We start from the raw sequence: 14,041 nt of genomic DNA on the forward strand, positions 1-14,041 counted from the left end.
GGGGAATGGAAAGGCCTGGCTGAAGGAAGTTGGTGACAGTGTCCTGGGGGTCTGGCCACCTACTATGTGAGTACAAGCCAGAGGGAGATGTGGTTGCTAAGAACATTAATCACCCCAGTATTGTATCCTTGAAGGTCACAGGACAGGGTGACCCACAGTCCGTTCTCCGCCCGCTCACTGTGGGAACACTGTTCACTCAGGGGAACCAACCAGGTTATGCCCAGAAGAAGACGGTGAGGAGCCTGGTAGCCACGTGACCTGCAAGTGGCTAAGAGGCAGTGTGAGGATTCTGGAGATGGGAGGACGTGAGGTGCAGAAGGACTCGCGATACTTGTCCAGTACCGGTAAATGTGCCAGGCACCGGGCACAACCTCAAATATCTTCACACAATGAAGGGCTGCCCAGCAGAGACCAACTGCAGGAATCGATCTGTGCTGCTGCAGACCACAGATTTCAAGTAAATATATGGAGGTTCTAGAGAGGAAGCTTTCAGGTCAACACAAGAAAGAACTCCGTAACGGCCAGAGACACTCAGTAACGGAACCGTCTCATGAAAAGTACAAGACCCCGTTAATGGAAGTGCTGGGGAGAGGGTGGGAATGCTTGTTTTAGGGATGCTGTGCTGGAGGGAGCAAGGGAGGGGCCGAGGGAGGGAGGGAGGGAGGGAAGGAGGGAGGGAGCGAGCGAACGAGGTTGGAATGGTGATGCTGATTGTCTGCTCTCACTCGGAAGTGGGACCGTCACCACCAGGAGGCAGTGACCACAGCCCTGCCTCACAGCTGGTTAGTTTCTATGAGCTGCTGTGTGTCCTCATGAAGTTAGTGTGTGTTCATGGGAACCCTCGGCTGCCTGCATTTCCACAGGCACCCCAAATGGTTTCTCACCACCGTCCCTTCTGTTTGTACTCTCAGATGAGGTGGCCCTGTTCCTGGGAAATCTGCCCCGATTCCTCAGCCCTGTTTTCCAGCTGGGGTCACTGTACATATCTTTGAGGCCACTGCCACTGTTCTGTCCTGTTAGACCCCCCCCCCCCCGGACTGCGGGTGGCACTAGGGCTCCACTCCTTTTGTAGATGGAGTGCCACCTAGAACAAGGCCTGACCTGCAGCGAGAGGCCATCCCCGAGGCTGGCTGAACAAACGGTCTGCCTGCTTCTCCGGGGCTCGGTTTGTAGGTTCCTGTGCCCACTCTCCTGCCCTTTCACACTCCTCCCCCTGCTCGAGCAGTGAGAGAAAAAGACAGGGATGAACCACTGGGCCCTAACCCACCTTACCTTGGAACAGATTTCGTGGAGGCTCGTGGCAATGGCTTTTGCTGGTGTGTCACATCGAAATACATGACATTTCAAAATTCTTGTATCTTTGTCTCTTGCTACATAAGCAAAGTCTCTGTGCAAACAAAATTTATCAGTACATTAGAAAAAGGAAACTTAACCAACACACATTCTGGTGATGAATGTTAACTGCGCTAGTAGCCAGCATGTCAGTGGGAAGCAGGGATGCAATGGTTAAAAACAAAGTGTTAACAGATACATGAAAGAGGAACAGTTTTATGGGCATCAGGCATTCGTTTCTGAGTAAAACAACTACAGGCATGTGTGTGTTACATGCCATTGAGTCGGCGCCGACTCCTGGCGACCCAGGAATGAGTGATGTCTTCAGTCGTGACCTCAGCGGCCCTGCTCAGCTCCTGGAGACTCAAGCCTATGGCTTCTTTCACGGAGTCCATCCATCTCCTATTTGGTCTTCCTCTTTTCCTGCTGCCTTCCATTTCTTCCCCGCATTATTGTCTTTTCTAAAGAACCCTGTCTTCTCATAATGTTCCCAAAGTAGGACAGCTCCAGTTTGGTCATTTTTGACCTCCACTGAAGCTTCAGGCATACCTGGGAGATATTGCCAGTTCAGTTCCAGAACAATGCTGTAAAGCGAGTCACATGAATTTTTTGGTTTCCCAGTGTATATAAAATATATTTAAACCATACTGTAGTCTATTAAGTGTGCAATAGTGTTATGTCTAAAAAGAACAATGTACATACCCTAATTAAAAATACTTTATTGCTAGAAAATGCCAACCACTATCTAAGCCTGTTGGAAAAACGGTTCCCATCGACTGGCTTGATAATTTGGAAAAAATGCAGTGATCTGCGAAATGCAATAAAATGAAGTGCAAAAAAATGAGGTACACCTATACAATGTTCCCCAAACGTGGTCTGTTATGCTCCTAGAATCGCTAACAACTCTTAATGAAAGCTGAATTTTAAAGCTTCTATCTAGAGAAATAGCAAATACTATGATTATAAATATTGTGATTATAAAACAGAAAACAGGCTTGAGAAGAACATGAATTTGTATGAGCGATATTGTGACAAACATGGTAGTACAGCAGAAGCAAAACAATAGGCTCTGATGTGTAAACGGAGAAGGGATCGGACCCACAGCTGCTGGACGAAGATGACTGGCAACGACAGGAGGGCTGGGAACACAAAGAGATGAAATCCTGCCACGGGTATTGGAGCACGTCTCCTACCCCAGAGCTCAGGGAGACAGGTGGGCTTACACACCACGGCGAGCATGCAGCTGGCGCTGGTTTTAGTATCTGTTTTATTGATGAAAAGGACGTTGACTGTGACATTACCGGGCTTCAAAAGAACCATGCCAAATTTCTCACTGCTATGACTGGAGGACAGTGGTTTATGATCAAAGTGTTTATGAAAAATAAATGCTCAGATGTACCCCTCTAGTAATAGATCGCAATGATTTCAGTGCACATATTGCTAAGCTGGGATACTGTCTGTAGATAAACCACAGATGAATTAAAAGAATTTTTTTTCTCTTAATGTAAGAACTGGAAGTCTTTTCACAGACTATGTTTGATACTTTCTTCAAGATATCCTTGCCTTCCTTGGAAAGGCAATGGGATCAACACACTGGAGGCAACCGGCCATCATGAAAGCCTGGCCGGAAAAGCCTGTCCCCCACCCCACCCCTTCCCCTTGCCATGCCCAGGCAGCCCCGCAGCGGGGCTCCCTAAGTCCAGGCTCCAGATCAGGGGGCATATTTACCTCACTGCTCCACAGGCACTTGAACCTCAGCCTGTCCACACCTGCCCTCAATGTCAGCTATCCCCAACCTCCTTCTTCCTCGTGTTCTATCTGTGTTGGTGTCTTCCATGCTAGAACCTTCTGACTCCCTCTCACCCTTTGTACCAAGCCCCCACATTCAGCCTGTATTACCTCCTGACAAGTCCTGAACCCACCCCTTCCTCACTGGCCCTACCACCATTCAGCTGTTCTGAGCCGTTTCCCGCTTCCCTGCCTTTGCTCTGGCCATGGTTTCGGCCTCAGCTGAAGCTGGGTAAGCACCCTTCCTGGTGCTGCCTGGCTCTGCTGGCCACCAGAGGTGTCTGCTGATGAGTTGTTCTGCCCCACAACTCCTTAAAGCTCTGTGAAGATGATTTCTGTCTCATTCATCCCTGATACTCCATCCACGCCTGGTCATCATACCGCGGGCTCCTTTCTCCCTTAAGCACAGAGTATGTAGCTCACACCCTGACTTCCCATCAAGAAAGCTGGCCCTTGGTCAGAGGCATGGAAGGGTCCCAGGACAGTGTGCTGAGCCGTGGGGCTGAGGGAGGAGCTGGGCCCAGACACTGGGGTGAGCAGTCTTCTCCCATGCTGCTTTCTTCCGGCCTTTCCATCCTAGTCTCAACCACCACCAAGGCAACATATTACTCAAACAAGAGATGGAGAGAAAACATCACTTTTGGGGCCCATGCTCAAGGGAAGGCCTGTTTTGGGCCCTCCTCCCTCTGGGTACTCTCCTTTCCTAGATGGATCCTGAAGAAATACACAAACTGTCTCACTCCATACAACTCCTGTCCTTCAAGAGTCCATGTTCAGCCACCATTTTTCTGAGGTCAAATTTCTTCAAAGCTCTACGGTCACTCACGAAAAAAGTCCAGAAATCTTTGTCTGGATCTCAGGAGTTCCAAAATTTGTCCCATCAATTCTTCCAGCATCATTTTTCCAACTAAGGAGTCTCCCCTCTGCTCCAGAAAGGGGGGCTTCCGTGTCCACTCATGGTACCTCCCCTCACTTGGTGACCGACACCTCCCTGCACTGTCTGGAGGGCACTACTCCATCACCTCTGTCCAGTCCTGCCCAGAAGCCGGCCTGGCCCTCTGGCTCTCAGGACTTTGCTTGTGTCTAAATGCTTACAGTACTTCAATTCTGTACTACAAAGGATAAGATCTCATTACAAAGATAAGAGCTATAGTTACTCTACAGGTCTCCACTCTGCCTGTCCTCTCTCAGAAACAGTAAGGAACAGCCAAAGGGCAATGAGTCAGGATTCAGGCCACCCAAATTCTAGTTTGATTCATGATTCCTCTGAGGTAGACAACCTTGGGCTGTGCTCATCTCTTAGGGGGAATATTAAAAAAAAAAAAAAAAATCATGAAAAACATGATTTCCAAGGGCCCCTTCTGGTTCTGACAGTCTATGGTGTAAGCTTCCAGATCCATCACGTTCTCCTTGACTGCTGGCTGGCCTACAGGTGAGGCAATTCCAAGTTTACGGGGGGGGGGGGGGAGGATGAAACAGGCCCCAACCAACAGGGGAATGGATCACTCCTACCAGATTCAGCTCTGTGCCCTCTGTTATTTCCTATGCAATCCCTTAGGGGTCATTTTTCAAAAAATTGTTATTAATCTTCATTTTCTTCTGACTCAGGAGAGAGCGATGAACACCTCAGACAACCATCTGGAACGCAAACCTTCCCAAAGGGAAAGCTCAGTAGCCGCAGGCTTTGTTTAGGGGATTTGAACAATTTGTTTTACAGCCATCGCTTTTCCTACTCCCTCCCACGTACCAGGCTAACAACCAGTGTGGTAGAAATCTGTAGGTCCATGAGAGTGGGTAAGTCCAGTAACTAACCCTCAGGGGACTGTGTCTGCTTCCCAGGAAAAAACAAGTTTTCTCCTCTCACCACTGTGGATGTCAAAAGATTTGCATGTCTCTTCTATTTTATCGCCAGGAAACATTATCTCGAGTCATCTTCAAATAGCTGCAAGTTCCTAACATGGGGGTTTGTAAGAGGCGGTGAGGCCTCTTCTTCAGACAAGTTGAACAACTTCCTTCATGTGCAATGAAATATACGGCTAATTTAATCTCACTATTCTATAGAGTGAAACCCAAACATCTCTTAACTGGTTGTTCTAAAAGCTTGGCTCTTTAGCACCTGACTTCTGAAAAAGGCTGCTGTAGTAGACAGAATAATGACCCTCCAGGATAGTCATGTCCTAATTTAGGGAACCTGTGTATATGTTACCTTACCTGCAAAAGAGATTTTGCAGATGTGATTAAGGATCCGGACATGGGGCTTATTCGGGGGGCCCAACATAATTACAAGGGAAAGAAGAGGCACTTTCCTTCCAAGTGAAAAAACAGAAGAAGGGGCCATGAGGCGAGGAAGGCAGGCAGCCTCTAAAAGCTGGAAAAGGCAAGGGAACTCATTTTTCTTTCGGAGTCTCTAAAAGGAACACAGTCCTGCCAGCACCGTGATTTTAGCCTATAAGAACCATTTTAGATTTCTGACCTCTCACAGCTGTAAGAGAATTTGTGTTTCTTGAAGTCACTAAGATTGTGATAATTTCTAACAGCAATTGGAAACTAATATAGCTGCCAGTTGGCTTTATCTTTTAACAAAATTATGCTCTAGTATAAAAGACTTATCTTTAAAAAAAAGTTAATTCACTTCCGCAAATACCTTCTGAGCCACACTATTTTGTACCAGGCACCAGAGATACAAACACAGACAGACAAGGTTCCAGCCTAGGAAGCCCACTGTCTAACAACATAGATGAGCTTTGAGCTGCATCTTGAAGTATAATAAGGACCTCCCCAGGGTAAGAAGGACAGTGGATGATTTAAAGACCCTTCCAATGGGCATGAGCAAAGGCACGGAAGAAAGCCCACAGACTGTTGGGGGAACTCCCAGTCTCTGCCTATGCTCGTGGGACTGTGGCGAGGGGCCCCCGGGCGGCTGGGGGAAGCTGTATAGTTGTCTGGAACCGTCTGCAGAGCGAGGGCCTTGTGCCTGCCAGGAGTCTGGCCCTGCTTCTGAGCCAGCCAAGCCTTGTAATATGGCACATGAACCCATTTGACATGTTTTAAAAAGTTCCTTCTGGTGGAATGCAGTGGGTCAAGAAAGGAGACACTGAGGGCTCCCGTGATGGTCCAGGTGAGAGAGGATGAAAAAGGCGCAGGCTAAGTTAGCATCATGAGAACAGGGTAGAGGAAACAGATGGAAGAGAGGTACTGAAAGGACAACTGGCAGGACTGATAGGGGTAGATGAGGGAGAGAATCAAGAATAATTCTGGGGTCCCTCCCAGGACAACTAAGCACCCTCATCCCTGGGGCAGGGAGAGGGGAGGGATTTGGGGAAGGAAAGTGATGGGTTCCAGGTTGGACAGTAAGTGGGGGGTAACTGAGGGGCAACAGGTGGCCAGGCCCCCCAAGCAGGTGGACGTGGAGCCCCTAAAGTAGGGGAGCAGACGGGAGTGTGGAGAACAACAAAGGACAAAGCAAGGCCTGAAACCCGAGGAAGAGAGGAATTTAAAGGGCTAGCTGAAGCTGAGGGCCCAATGAGTGGGTGGAGAAAGTGTTGGGAGGGGAAAGCTGGACAGGCTGGCTCCACAGACATCAAAGAAAGGCTGTTTCTGAAGGAATCTCCAGAGCTGCAGAGGCTGAGCAGCAGGAGACGGGCCATTTGGTCTTAGCGACAAAGAGGTCTGCGGTGACTGACATTGGCTCCGGGGCCCTTTCTCTGGAGAATGGAATTTGGAATCCAACTTCAGGAGACCGAGGAGTGTAGGGGTGAAAAGAACAGAGTACACATGCCTTTTTCTTCTTCCTTAAACTTCTCATTTTGGAACTTTCCCAACATTCACAACAGTAGAAAGGAGAGTCGATGCACTTGTGCTGCTTCCTCCACCTCCAGCAACGGTCAGCACGTCACCCCAGTCAGCCTTTCAGACGGATGTTTTGTCCAATCAATGTCCAGATCCTAAACGACCATAAACTCTCTGCCCACATGCAAGAACAATTTAATATCATCTAGAGATTTTCCTGTATTCTGAGGGGGACAAGAAATTGCTTTATGATAAACAAACCTCCACAGCTAGAGTCTTCCTGACAGACTGTGGAAACCAAACCCTCGTGATCAGCCCAGCACCACTCATGTGTGTGAATTTGGGAGGAAAGAGCATCGGGTGCCACGGGGTGTCACACGCCAGGCAGGGCCCACAGTGGCTGTGGCCCTGGGTGAGGTATGGGGCAGTGTGCTGATGGGGCATTTTAGGAGCCTTCACCTGTGGAGCCCGCAAGGGCGCTCCCACCCCCCTTCTCTCCTCAGAGCTGCCAGTGGCACTTGGGCTGCAGCTGCCTGGCTTCTGCCGCACCGAGAGTGTCCCATCTCAGAGAGCTGAGATGGACTTCTGTACCACCCCCAAATGATCAGGTGCCCCAGTGCTCAGGCACCTCCAGGGCCTCGGCGTGCTCATTCACAAAACCAGAGCTGGCCCAAATGATCTCTGAGGTCCGGTCACAACACATGTTCTGTCTTTTCCAAAAAATTCTTCTAGAAGTCTGTCTGTCTGAGACGTTCTGTCTGACACACAGCAGCAGGAACCATTTTCATCCTTTGCTCCAGCTCACTCCATTTACAGCACTGCGCCAGGAGCCATTTGCTAAAAGAGGTGCTGGTGGGGTCCCCTACTCCCCACGCATGGAGTTTCATCCCACTGATTGCTTGAAGCCATGGGAATCACTGAGTTTCTTTTATAATCCAGGAAGTGGAAGGTTTATAGCTATTGCTTCGTGTGTCTCTGCTGCAAACAGTACCAGGAGCGAGTACCAGGAATCAACTACCTTTCACCATTTGTTTACTGAGCCCTTGTGTGTCCAACTGTTTCCGTTCCTCTCCTTTTGCTGTTCTCCCCATAATAATTCCCCCAGAGAACCAGCCGCAAGTTCTGCCAGGGAAAAAGGTCAGTGCTAAGACATCTGACATGACAGCTTCACATTTCTTAATACCAAAGAAAAAGGACAAAAGGTTGCTTTTATTGCTCCAGTTGAACAGCATTTTAATCACCTTGTAAGGGCTTAATCCATCTTTATGGAACGAACGAACAATTCTTTACGTATGCTTTATCAAAAAATAGCCAAGGTAGAACTACTCACCCTTTCCCTAAATCCCTCCCCAGTAACTCTCTTACGTAAATGGCATTTGCTGATGTGTTTATCCTCCTCAGAGGGTTTTCAGAGGCATCTACAGACCTCTTACTGGTTACCTACGCTAACGTTTCAGACTCCCATCTCCAGCAGCCCGGACAGGTGGTACTTAGAATATTTCAGTGACATGAAATCCCACTTAATGAATCCGTCTGTTCCATTGCTGGAATGTTTCTGGTGAGTCAAAATGTAGTTTTTCTAAACACTGAACTGAAAGTTGCCTCCCTGCAACTATTGCTTGTGGGATCGAGCTCTGCTTTCTGGAGCACCCCAGATGAGCGAGCGGACCTTGTCAGCTCCACGACAGTCCAGACTTGCCTGGCAATAATTCTCCCTTCCTTTCTACTAGACTCCCTTCCACGCACTCTCTCCCCAACCCCCCCTCTGTCAGTGTTTATTACTACATCTCCACAATTTGATACCTCCTTTCACAGAATCCGTATTTACTCAGGTCAAGTACACATTTGGTGCTGGGAATTTGCTACGGGTGGCGTGTGAGAGGCTTTTGATGAATGGTAGTTACGACTGTCAATGTGGGAAAAGAAGTCAAAGAAATCGCCCACTTTGAAAGACTGCCTTCTTACCCATGAAAGATGCTTTAATAACCATTTGCACTCATATGAGTTGCACTAAGAGCTGCTGAATGTACTTAAAGGCCCTTTGCTCCGGGCTTACCTTTCTGAGAAGGTATCTGTAAGTCACCAGAGTCGTTACTACTGCAGGGCCAGGCCTCAGCTGCAAGTAAGGACAAAAGAGCAGCAAAGAGATTTCACCCCACCATCCCGCTTCTGGCACTTTATAATAAAGGGCTTTCTCTCTCCTCTTTGTTTCAACTGCAAAGGGCCCGGAGGGAGGACGGGTCCTGTTTCAAGACTGCCTGCTCTTCTTTGCCGCACTGGTCGTGTTTTCTGATTGTACTCTGCAAATCTTGTTTTGGGGGTGGGAGAAGGAAAGAGGGAGAAGGGGGCTGACAAATGTCATCTTCCTAGGTGGCCAGTCCAGCGGGTTACACTTACACACACACACACACACACACACACACACACACACACACACGAGACTTTGTTTTTTTAATTTCACCCAGTGGCACATGCGCCAAGTGCAGGCACCACTAATTTCACAAGGCTCAGGCTCTAGCTTGGGAAACTCTTTTTCCTTCCTTGCAAGCTTAATAAGATACTGAGTTCTTAAACTTTAAAAGGTGCATCCCAGGAATTTATCACCTGGGTAAACAAACAGCCATTCTCCACAGGCAATCCTTCACCAGGTACGTGCATGAGACCACAGAGGCTATGCCAACAGCAGCACTGAAATTCTACCACAAGCAAATAACCCAGGTGGCCCTGGGCCGACCACAATGGGTAGCCCTCTCTAGAACAGAATGTTACTGTGAATATTCAGAGCAACTGCTACTCAATGGGCAGGCCTGAGGGTAGGAACTAGCAAACATCTAAAAATATCCTCACCATTGGCTCACACAGCACAGCCCTAGTCTCACTTTAGATGACAGAGCTCAGTTACTTTAGATGAGGGAGACTTCTTCCTCCAGACCCTTGCACCGCCTCCCTAGGTCAAGTTCGCAAATTCTTTTACTCATCCCCTCTGGCGCTGGAGCAGCGATCCTAACAGTGTTCCCCACCCAGTCTATGCTATGTCCCTTTCCATCCTCACCTCTGAGGACAGACAGCAGCTCATCCTCAGGGAGGAAAATGGCCACCAGCTGGACACAGCTCAGCCTCAAGCCGGCGGGGGTTTACCCGAGATGGACTCGAACAACGCAAAGAAGAGACTGCCTCTATGTCTCTACTTGGCCCACCAGTAACCACAGTCATTCTTCCAAGGAGGAAAATTTCCAAACTTTCTTCTTCCGTCAACAATGGAGCTCTTATTAAGTGACAGAGCTACAAAACAGTGGAGCTCAAAGCCCTGAGTCAGTCACACGGGCAGGCTGGCATTCAGCGCCCTGGAAATGCACACATCTGAGGCATAAATGCCTTTCACTTTAGAATTATATGCTTTCCATAGTTATGTTCTTCTAGATGTGCGAAGGGAGAAGAATTCCATATATTTTGGCTAATAATTGGGATTGAAATGAGTCAGTGCTTCTAGCTATTAGCCTGGAGCTAAACCTTCCCAACAGAACTTTACAGAATACATAATGCAAGCAAGTCCTAACATCAATTCTTCAAGACACAGGAAAAGTCTCCTTATAGAACATGGTGCATAACCTAAGTATTACCATCACGTTTACTCCCTAGCATGATTAGACTTTTCTCAGCCATTACAGAGAGTGACCAAGTTCCTATTACACTTAATCGCACTGCCCATCACCTTCCCAAACAGGGTGACAAGCAACAGAGGATTAGGGACCCAGATGCAATTCCATACTCTATTTTAAATAATGTGGGACATGTAAGAACGATGAGAAAAAGTTAAACAAAACAAAGTTCTGCCTTTCAAAGACAATGGTGGGTGTGATGACAGGAACACGGCATGAAGAAAGCAAGTGAGCTGGGGCAGACACGGACACCGGGAGGCGGAGAAGTGAAAAGCGGTTGGTTACCTCTCTCTGAATCCGGGTAGGCATGAGGGAACAGAGCAGAAACAACACGTTAGCATTCCCACGCATCCAGTCAATAAAACAGCCCCATTAACAGCAACGCTGAGCAGTGACACCCCATCTTATTTCCCAACTTGGCTGCAATTAATAACCGTTCAGTGCTTAGTTCAGCTGAACCCTTACACAGAAGTGTGTATTTTGAGCCACATTATGATGAAGCCAGGAGATGCCAGCTGAGCTTAGAGGCAACATATCAGCCAGGGGAGGTAAGCGAGCTGAAAATATCACAGTCCAATACAGGAAACCGTTTGCAGTCAACAGTGGCAGAGCACTTATCTTCATTTTCCAGCTCCACCTGCTTCCAATAAAAACCATATGGAAACAATGACATGGAAACAGCCTTACCTGTTTTACTAACACTCCTGACATTCTATTAATAGAGCTACAACATTATAACCCAGGTACTTTCCTGAAATGCATCAGGAGAGAGCCACAGAGCAGGAGGGAGCGGAGACAAAGCAGAAGGTCAAGGGTAGAGGTGGGGAGTGGGAGTGCCAGTAAATGAAAGCTCAAAAGGGTGAGGAAACAGATGTGCCTGGAAAGAGAGGAGCGGGACGTGGAGAGAAGCCGAGAGCAATTCGGGGTTTGGGGCCGAACACTTAGAGTTGTCTGTCCAGAGCTGCTCTGAGCTGCCAGGGTGACCCGAATGAAGGCAGTTAACCTCCTGAACCAGAGTGTTCACCACCCCCTTCTGGTCCCATCCCGGCCAATTCCAAAGGGCACGAGAACAGAGCCGCGTTGGCTGCATGCGTGCATTACACATAAAGCAACTGGACTGCAGAGGCGGGAGCACCAGGTAACAAGGAGGCAAGGAAGAAACCCAACCTCCACAGAAACCTGCTCTCTCAGGTGCCCTGCGGCCAGGGGCACGGAGCAGCCAGCAGGACCCTGCAGAGATGAGAGCTACAATCATGGTGTGAAATAGCAAGCACACCCGGCAGTGAAGCCCTAATCATTAAGCAGAAAGGCAGAGCTATACATCCTGATGGAGAACAATGACCATGAAATAGTACTAAGTGGGGGAAACCCAACAAGCAAACATTCCGAGCCACAGACATATGGCCTCATACGAAAATCAAAGTTTGAGTGTGTATTTTGCTATACGCATAGTACAAAGTCTGGCACATAACACCCAGACAGTCAACTGTTATTGGGAGGAGGGATTATGGAGGATTTCATTTCATTTGCTTAATTATATTATTTACTATAAATAAGCGCCATTTGACTTTTATAATCCGAATGGGTGAATATCTACCCGAGCATTTGAGGGAAACCAGTGTGATGCGCACGCCCCGAGGCAGGTGAGCAGCACCATAACATACATGACGACTGGTCCCGTCCGCAACAACTACCCTTCACTGAGCTCTGGCTCTGCGCGGCCCGAACAGCAACCTGACAAGGTCAGTATTCCTGTTCTGCTAGAAAAGGAGACAAGTTCCGAGAGACCGAGAACTTGACAAGGTCACACAGCTAGTGCATGGAAGCTCAGGGTCTGAGGGGGTCTGCAGGCCTCTCACCCCAGCCGCCTCAGCACGCACGCGAGGGCTATGCAATCCTTCTTCACAGGCCGGCAGATGCATCTCATGGTTTGTCTCCCAAATGACTCAGGTGTTCAAGACAGGGGCAAAGGGTTTGGCAAAGAACCTGGGATTTGAGCTCTTCCCTTTCCTTGGCCTGTGCACTTCTGAGAGGGAGAAGGCGGCTGAATATTCCTAAGAGAGGCCCTTTAGGCTGAGTAAGTAGACAGAGCTTGTTCAAATCCCGCTGGAAGCCGTGCTCCTCTGGGTACATCACTTCCCTTTTCCCTGGGCTCCTCCTACGTGCCGGGCACGTGGTTAGATGGTGTGCCCCTTGAAACCTGCTTCCTCATCAGTGAAAAACGGGTAAGGACACCTGGCTCAGGGCAATTATAAGAATGAAATGAGATGGTGTAAGAGAGTGCCTGGCAGGTAACAAAGTGCAATTACCTGCATCATTATAGCGATTACCACTAAGCCATCGGTCGGTGTCATGTCTCAGCTGGATTGTACTGGGCAGCATTTACGACGAAATGTCTCCCACGGAAGGGAGGTCACCTGGGGAAGGATTTGTGGCCCTCTCCCTGGATTTGCCGGGCACCACTGACCACGCCACGCGGGCAGTAACCTCCCACGCATGACCCCTGTGCAATGCCTCGGCCCCACATTAAAGTTAGTTTTTGCAGGCAATTCAGGTCATCAGCAAAGGAGCCAAAGACCTGGATTCTAGCCTAACGTTGGTAAACATCAGGCAAGTCACTTGAGTTCTGAGTGTTGGGCTTCTCATCTCAGATTAGATGGGCTAGGAATTGCCTGGTGCTCAGATTTTTATCAGAAAAGGATTTAAGTCCTTTGACTCTGTAATACAAAGAATGAGTAGGTAGCATTTCTTTGAGGAGATCGTGATATATACCAAATGTTTGTAATTTTTATTCTTAGATAGAAAGCTTATGCCTAGTGTGTGTATGGCAAAAACACCGCCCAATAACTTTCAATCTAGAGACCTAAGAATACTATCTGTTTCTTTTGTGTATAATTATTATTGGAGCCTTGGATATTTTAAATCAGACCCATTACTAGTGATTCACTTAATAACATTGATATGTAGCTACTGTGCTTTTCCCTGAAGGCTGACCTCAGAGAAACACCACCACAAACTTTTAACAAGGTTAGTTCTTTTGAGGTTAAGAGACACTGCTTGATTTAAGTGTGAAAGTGACAACTAGCCATAAAGAGGGACTTTAGAGTGATCTTTGAAATGTCATTTTAAAAAACGCAGAAGAGTCACAGTGGCAGCTGCTCTAGCGATTTGACACCTTACACATTTGCTGGGGAAAAAAACATCAGCCCAAAGCTGGGCTTCTGCCCGTGACGTACATTCTGGGAGCGGAGAAGGCTAAATTTAGAGTCAGGCACAAGCTTACTCTCTTCTCACTGTACAAGATACCAGTGGGAAGAACTAAACCCCAGGATTAATTCTACACCAGCCGTACACCCAAGGCTGCCTGATCAGCGTGCTCTCAGTGGCTGTTTCCTGGGAAAATGAATGTGGGAGTGACTGGCATTGTTTGCATTAAAATAAGCCTGACATAACAGAACTACTTGGCATGTGTA

The 14,041-nt window shown here is 48.1% G+C and overlaps 1 protein-coding gene across 17 annotated transcripts in view; it reads right to left on the reverse strand.

The window, feature by feature from the left end:
* Positions 1 to 14,041, reverse strand: part of APBB2 (amyloid beta precursor protein binding family B member 2) — a 331,632-nt gene that overhangs the window by 11,542 nt on the left and 306,049 nt on the right. For 16 of the 17 annotated variants that reach the window (XM_019751904.2, XM_019751900.2, XM_019751912.2 and 13 more), the window contains one exon: positions 1,273 to 1,387. In XM_019751904.2, coding sequence (XP_019607463.2) covers positions 1,273 to 1,387 — 115 coding nt within the window. Of the gene's footprint in view, positions 1 to 1,272; positions 1,388 to 10,853; positions 11,031 to 14,041 lie in introns of those variants that run through there. The other variant, XM_019751913.2, reaches the window with a different exon arrangement.

The sequence above is a fragment of the Rhinolophus sinicus genome, linkage group LG02 (genome assembly GCF_036562045.2).
Source record: "Rhinolophus sinicus isolate RSC01 linkage group LG02, ASM3656204v1, whole genome shotgun sequence".
NCBI lineage: Eukaryota > Metazoa > Chordata > Mammalia > Chiroptera > Rhinolophidae > Rhinolophus > Rhinolophus sinicus.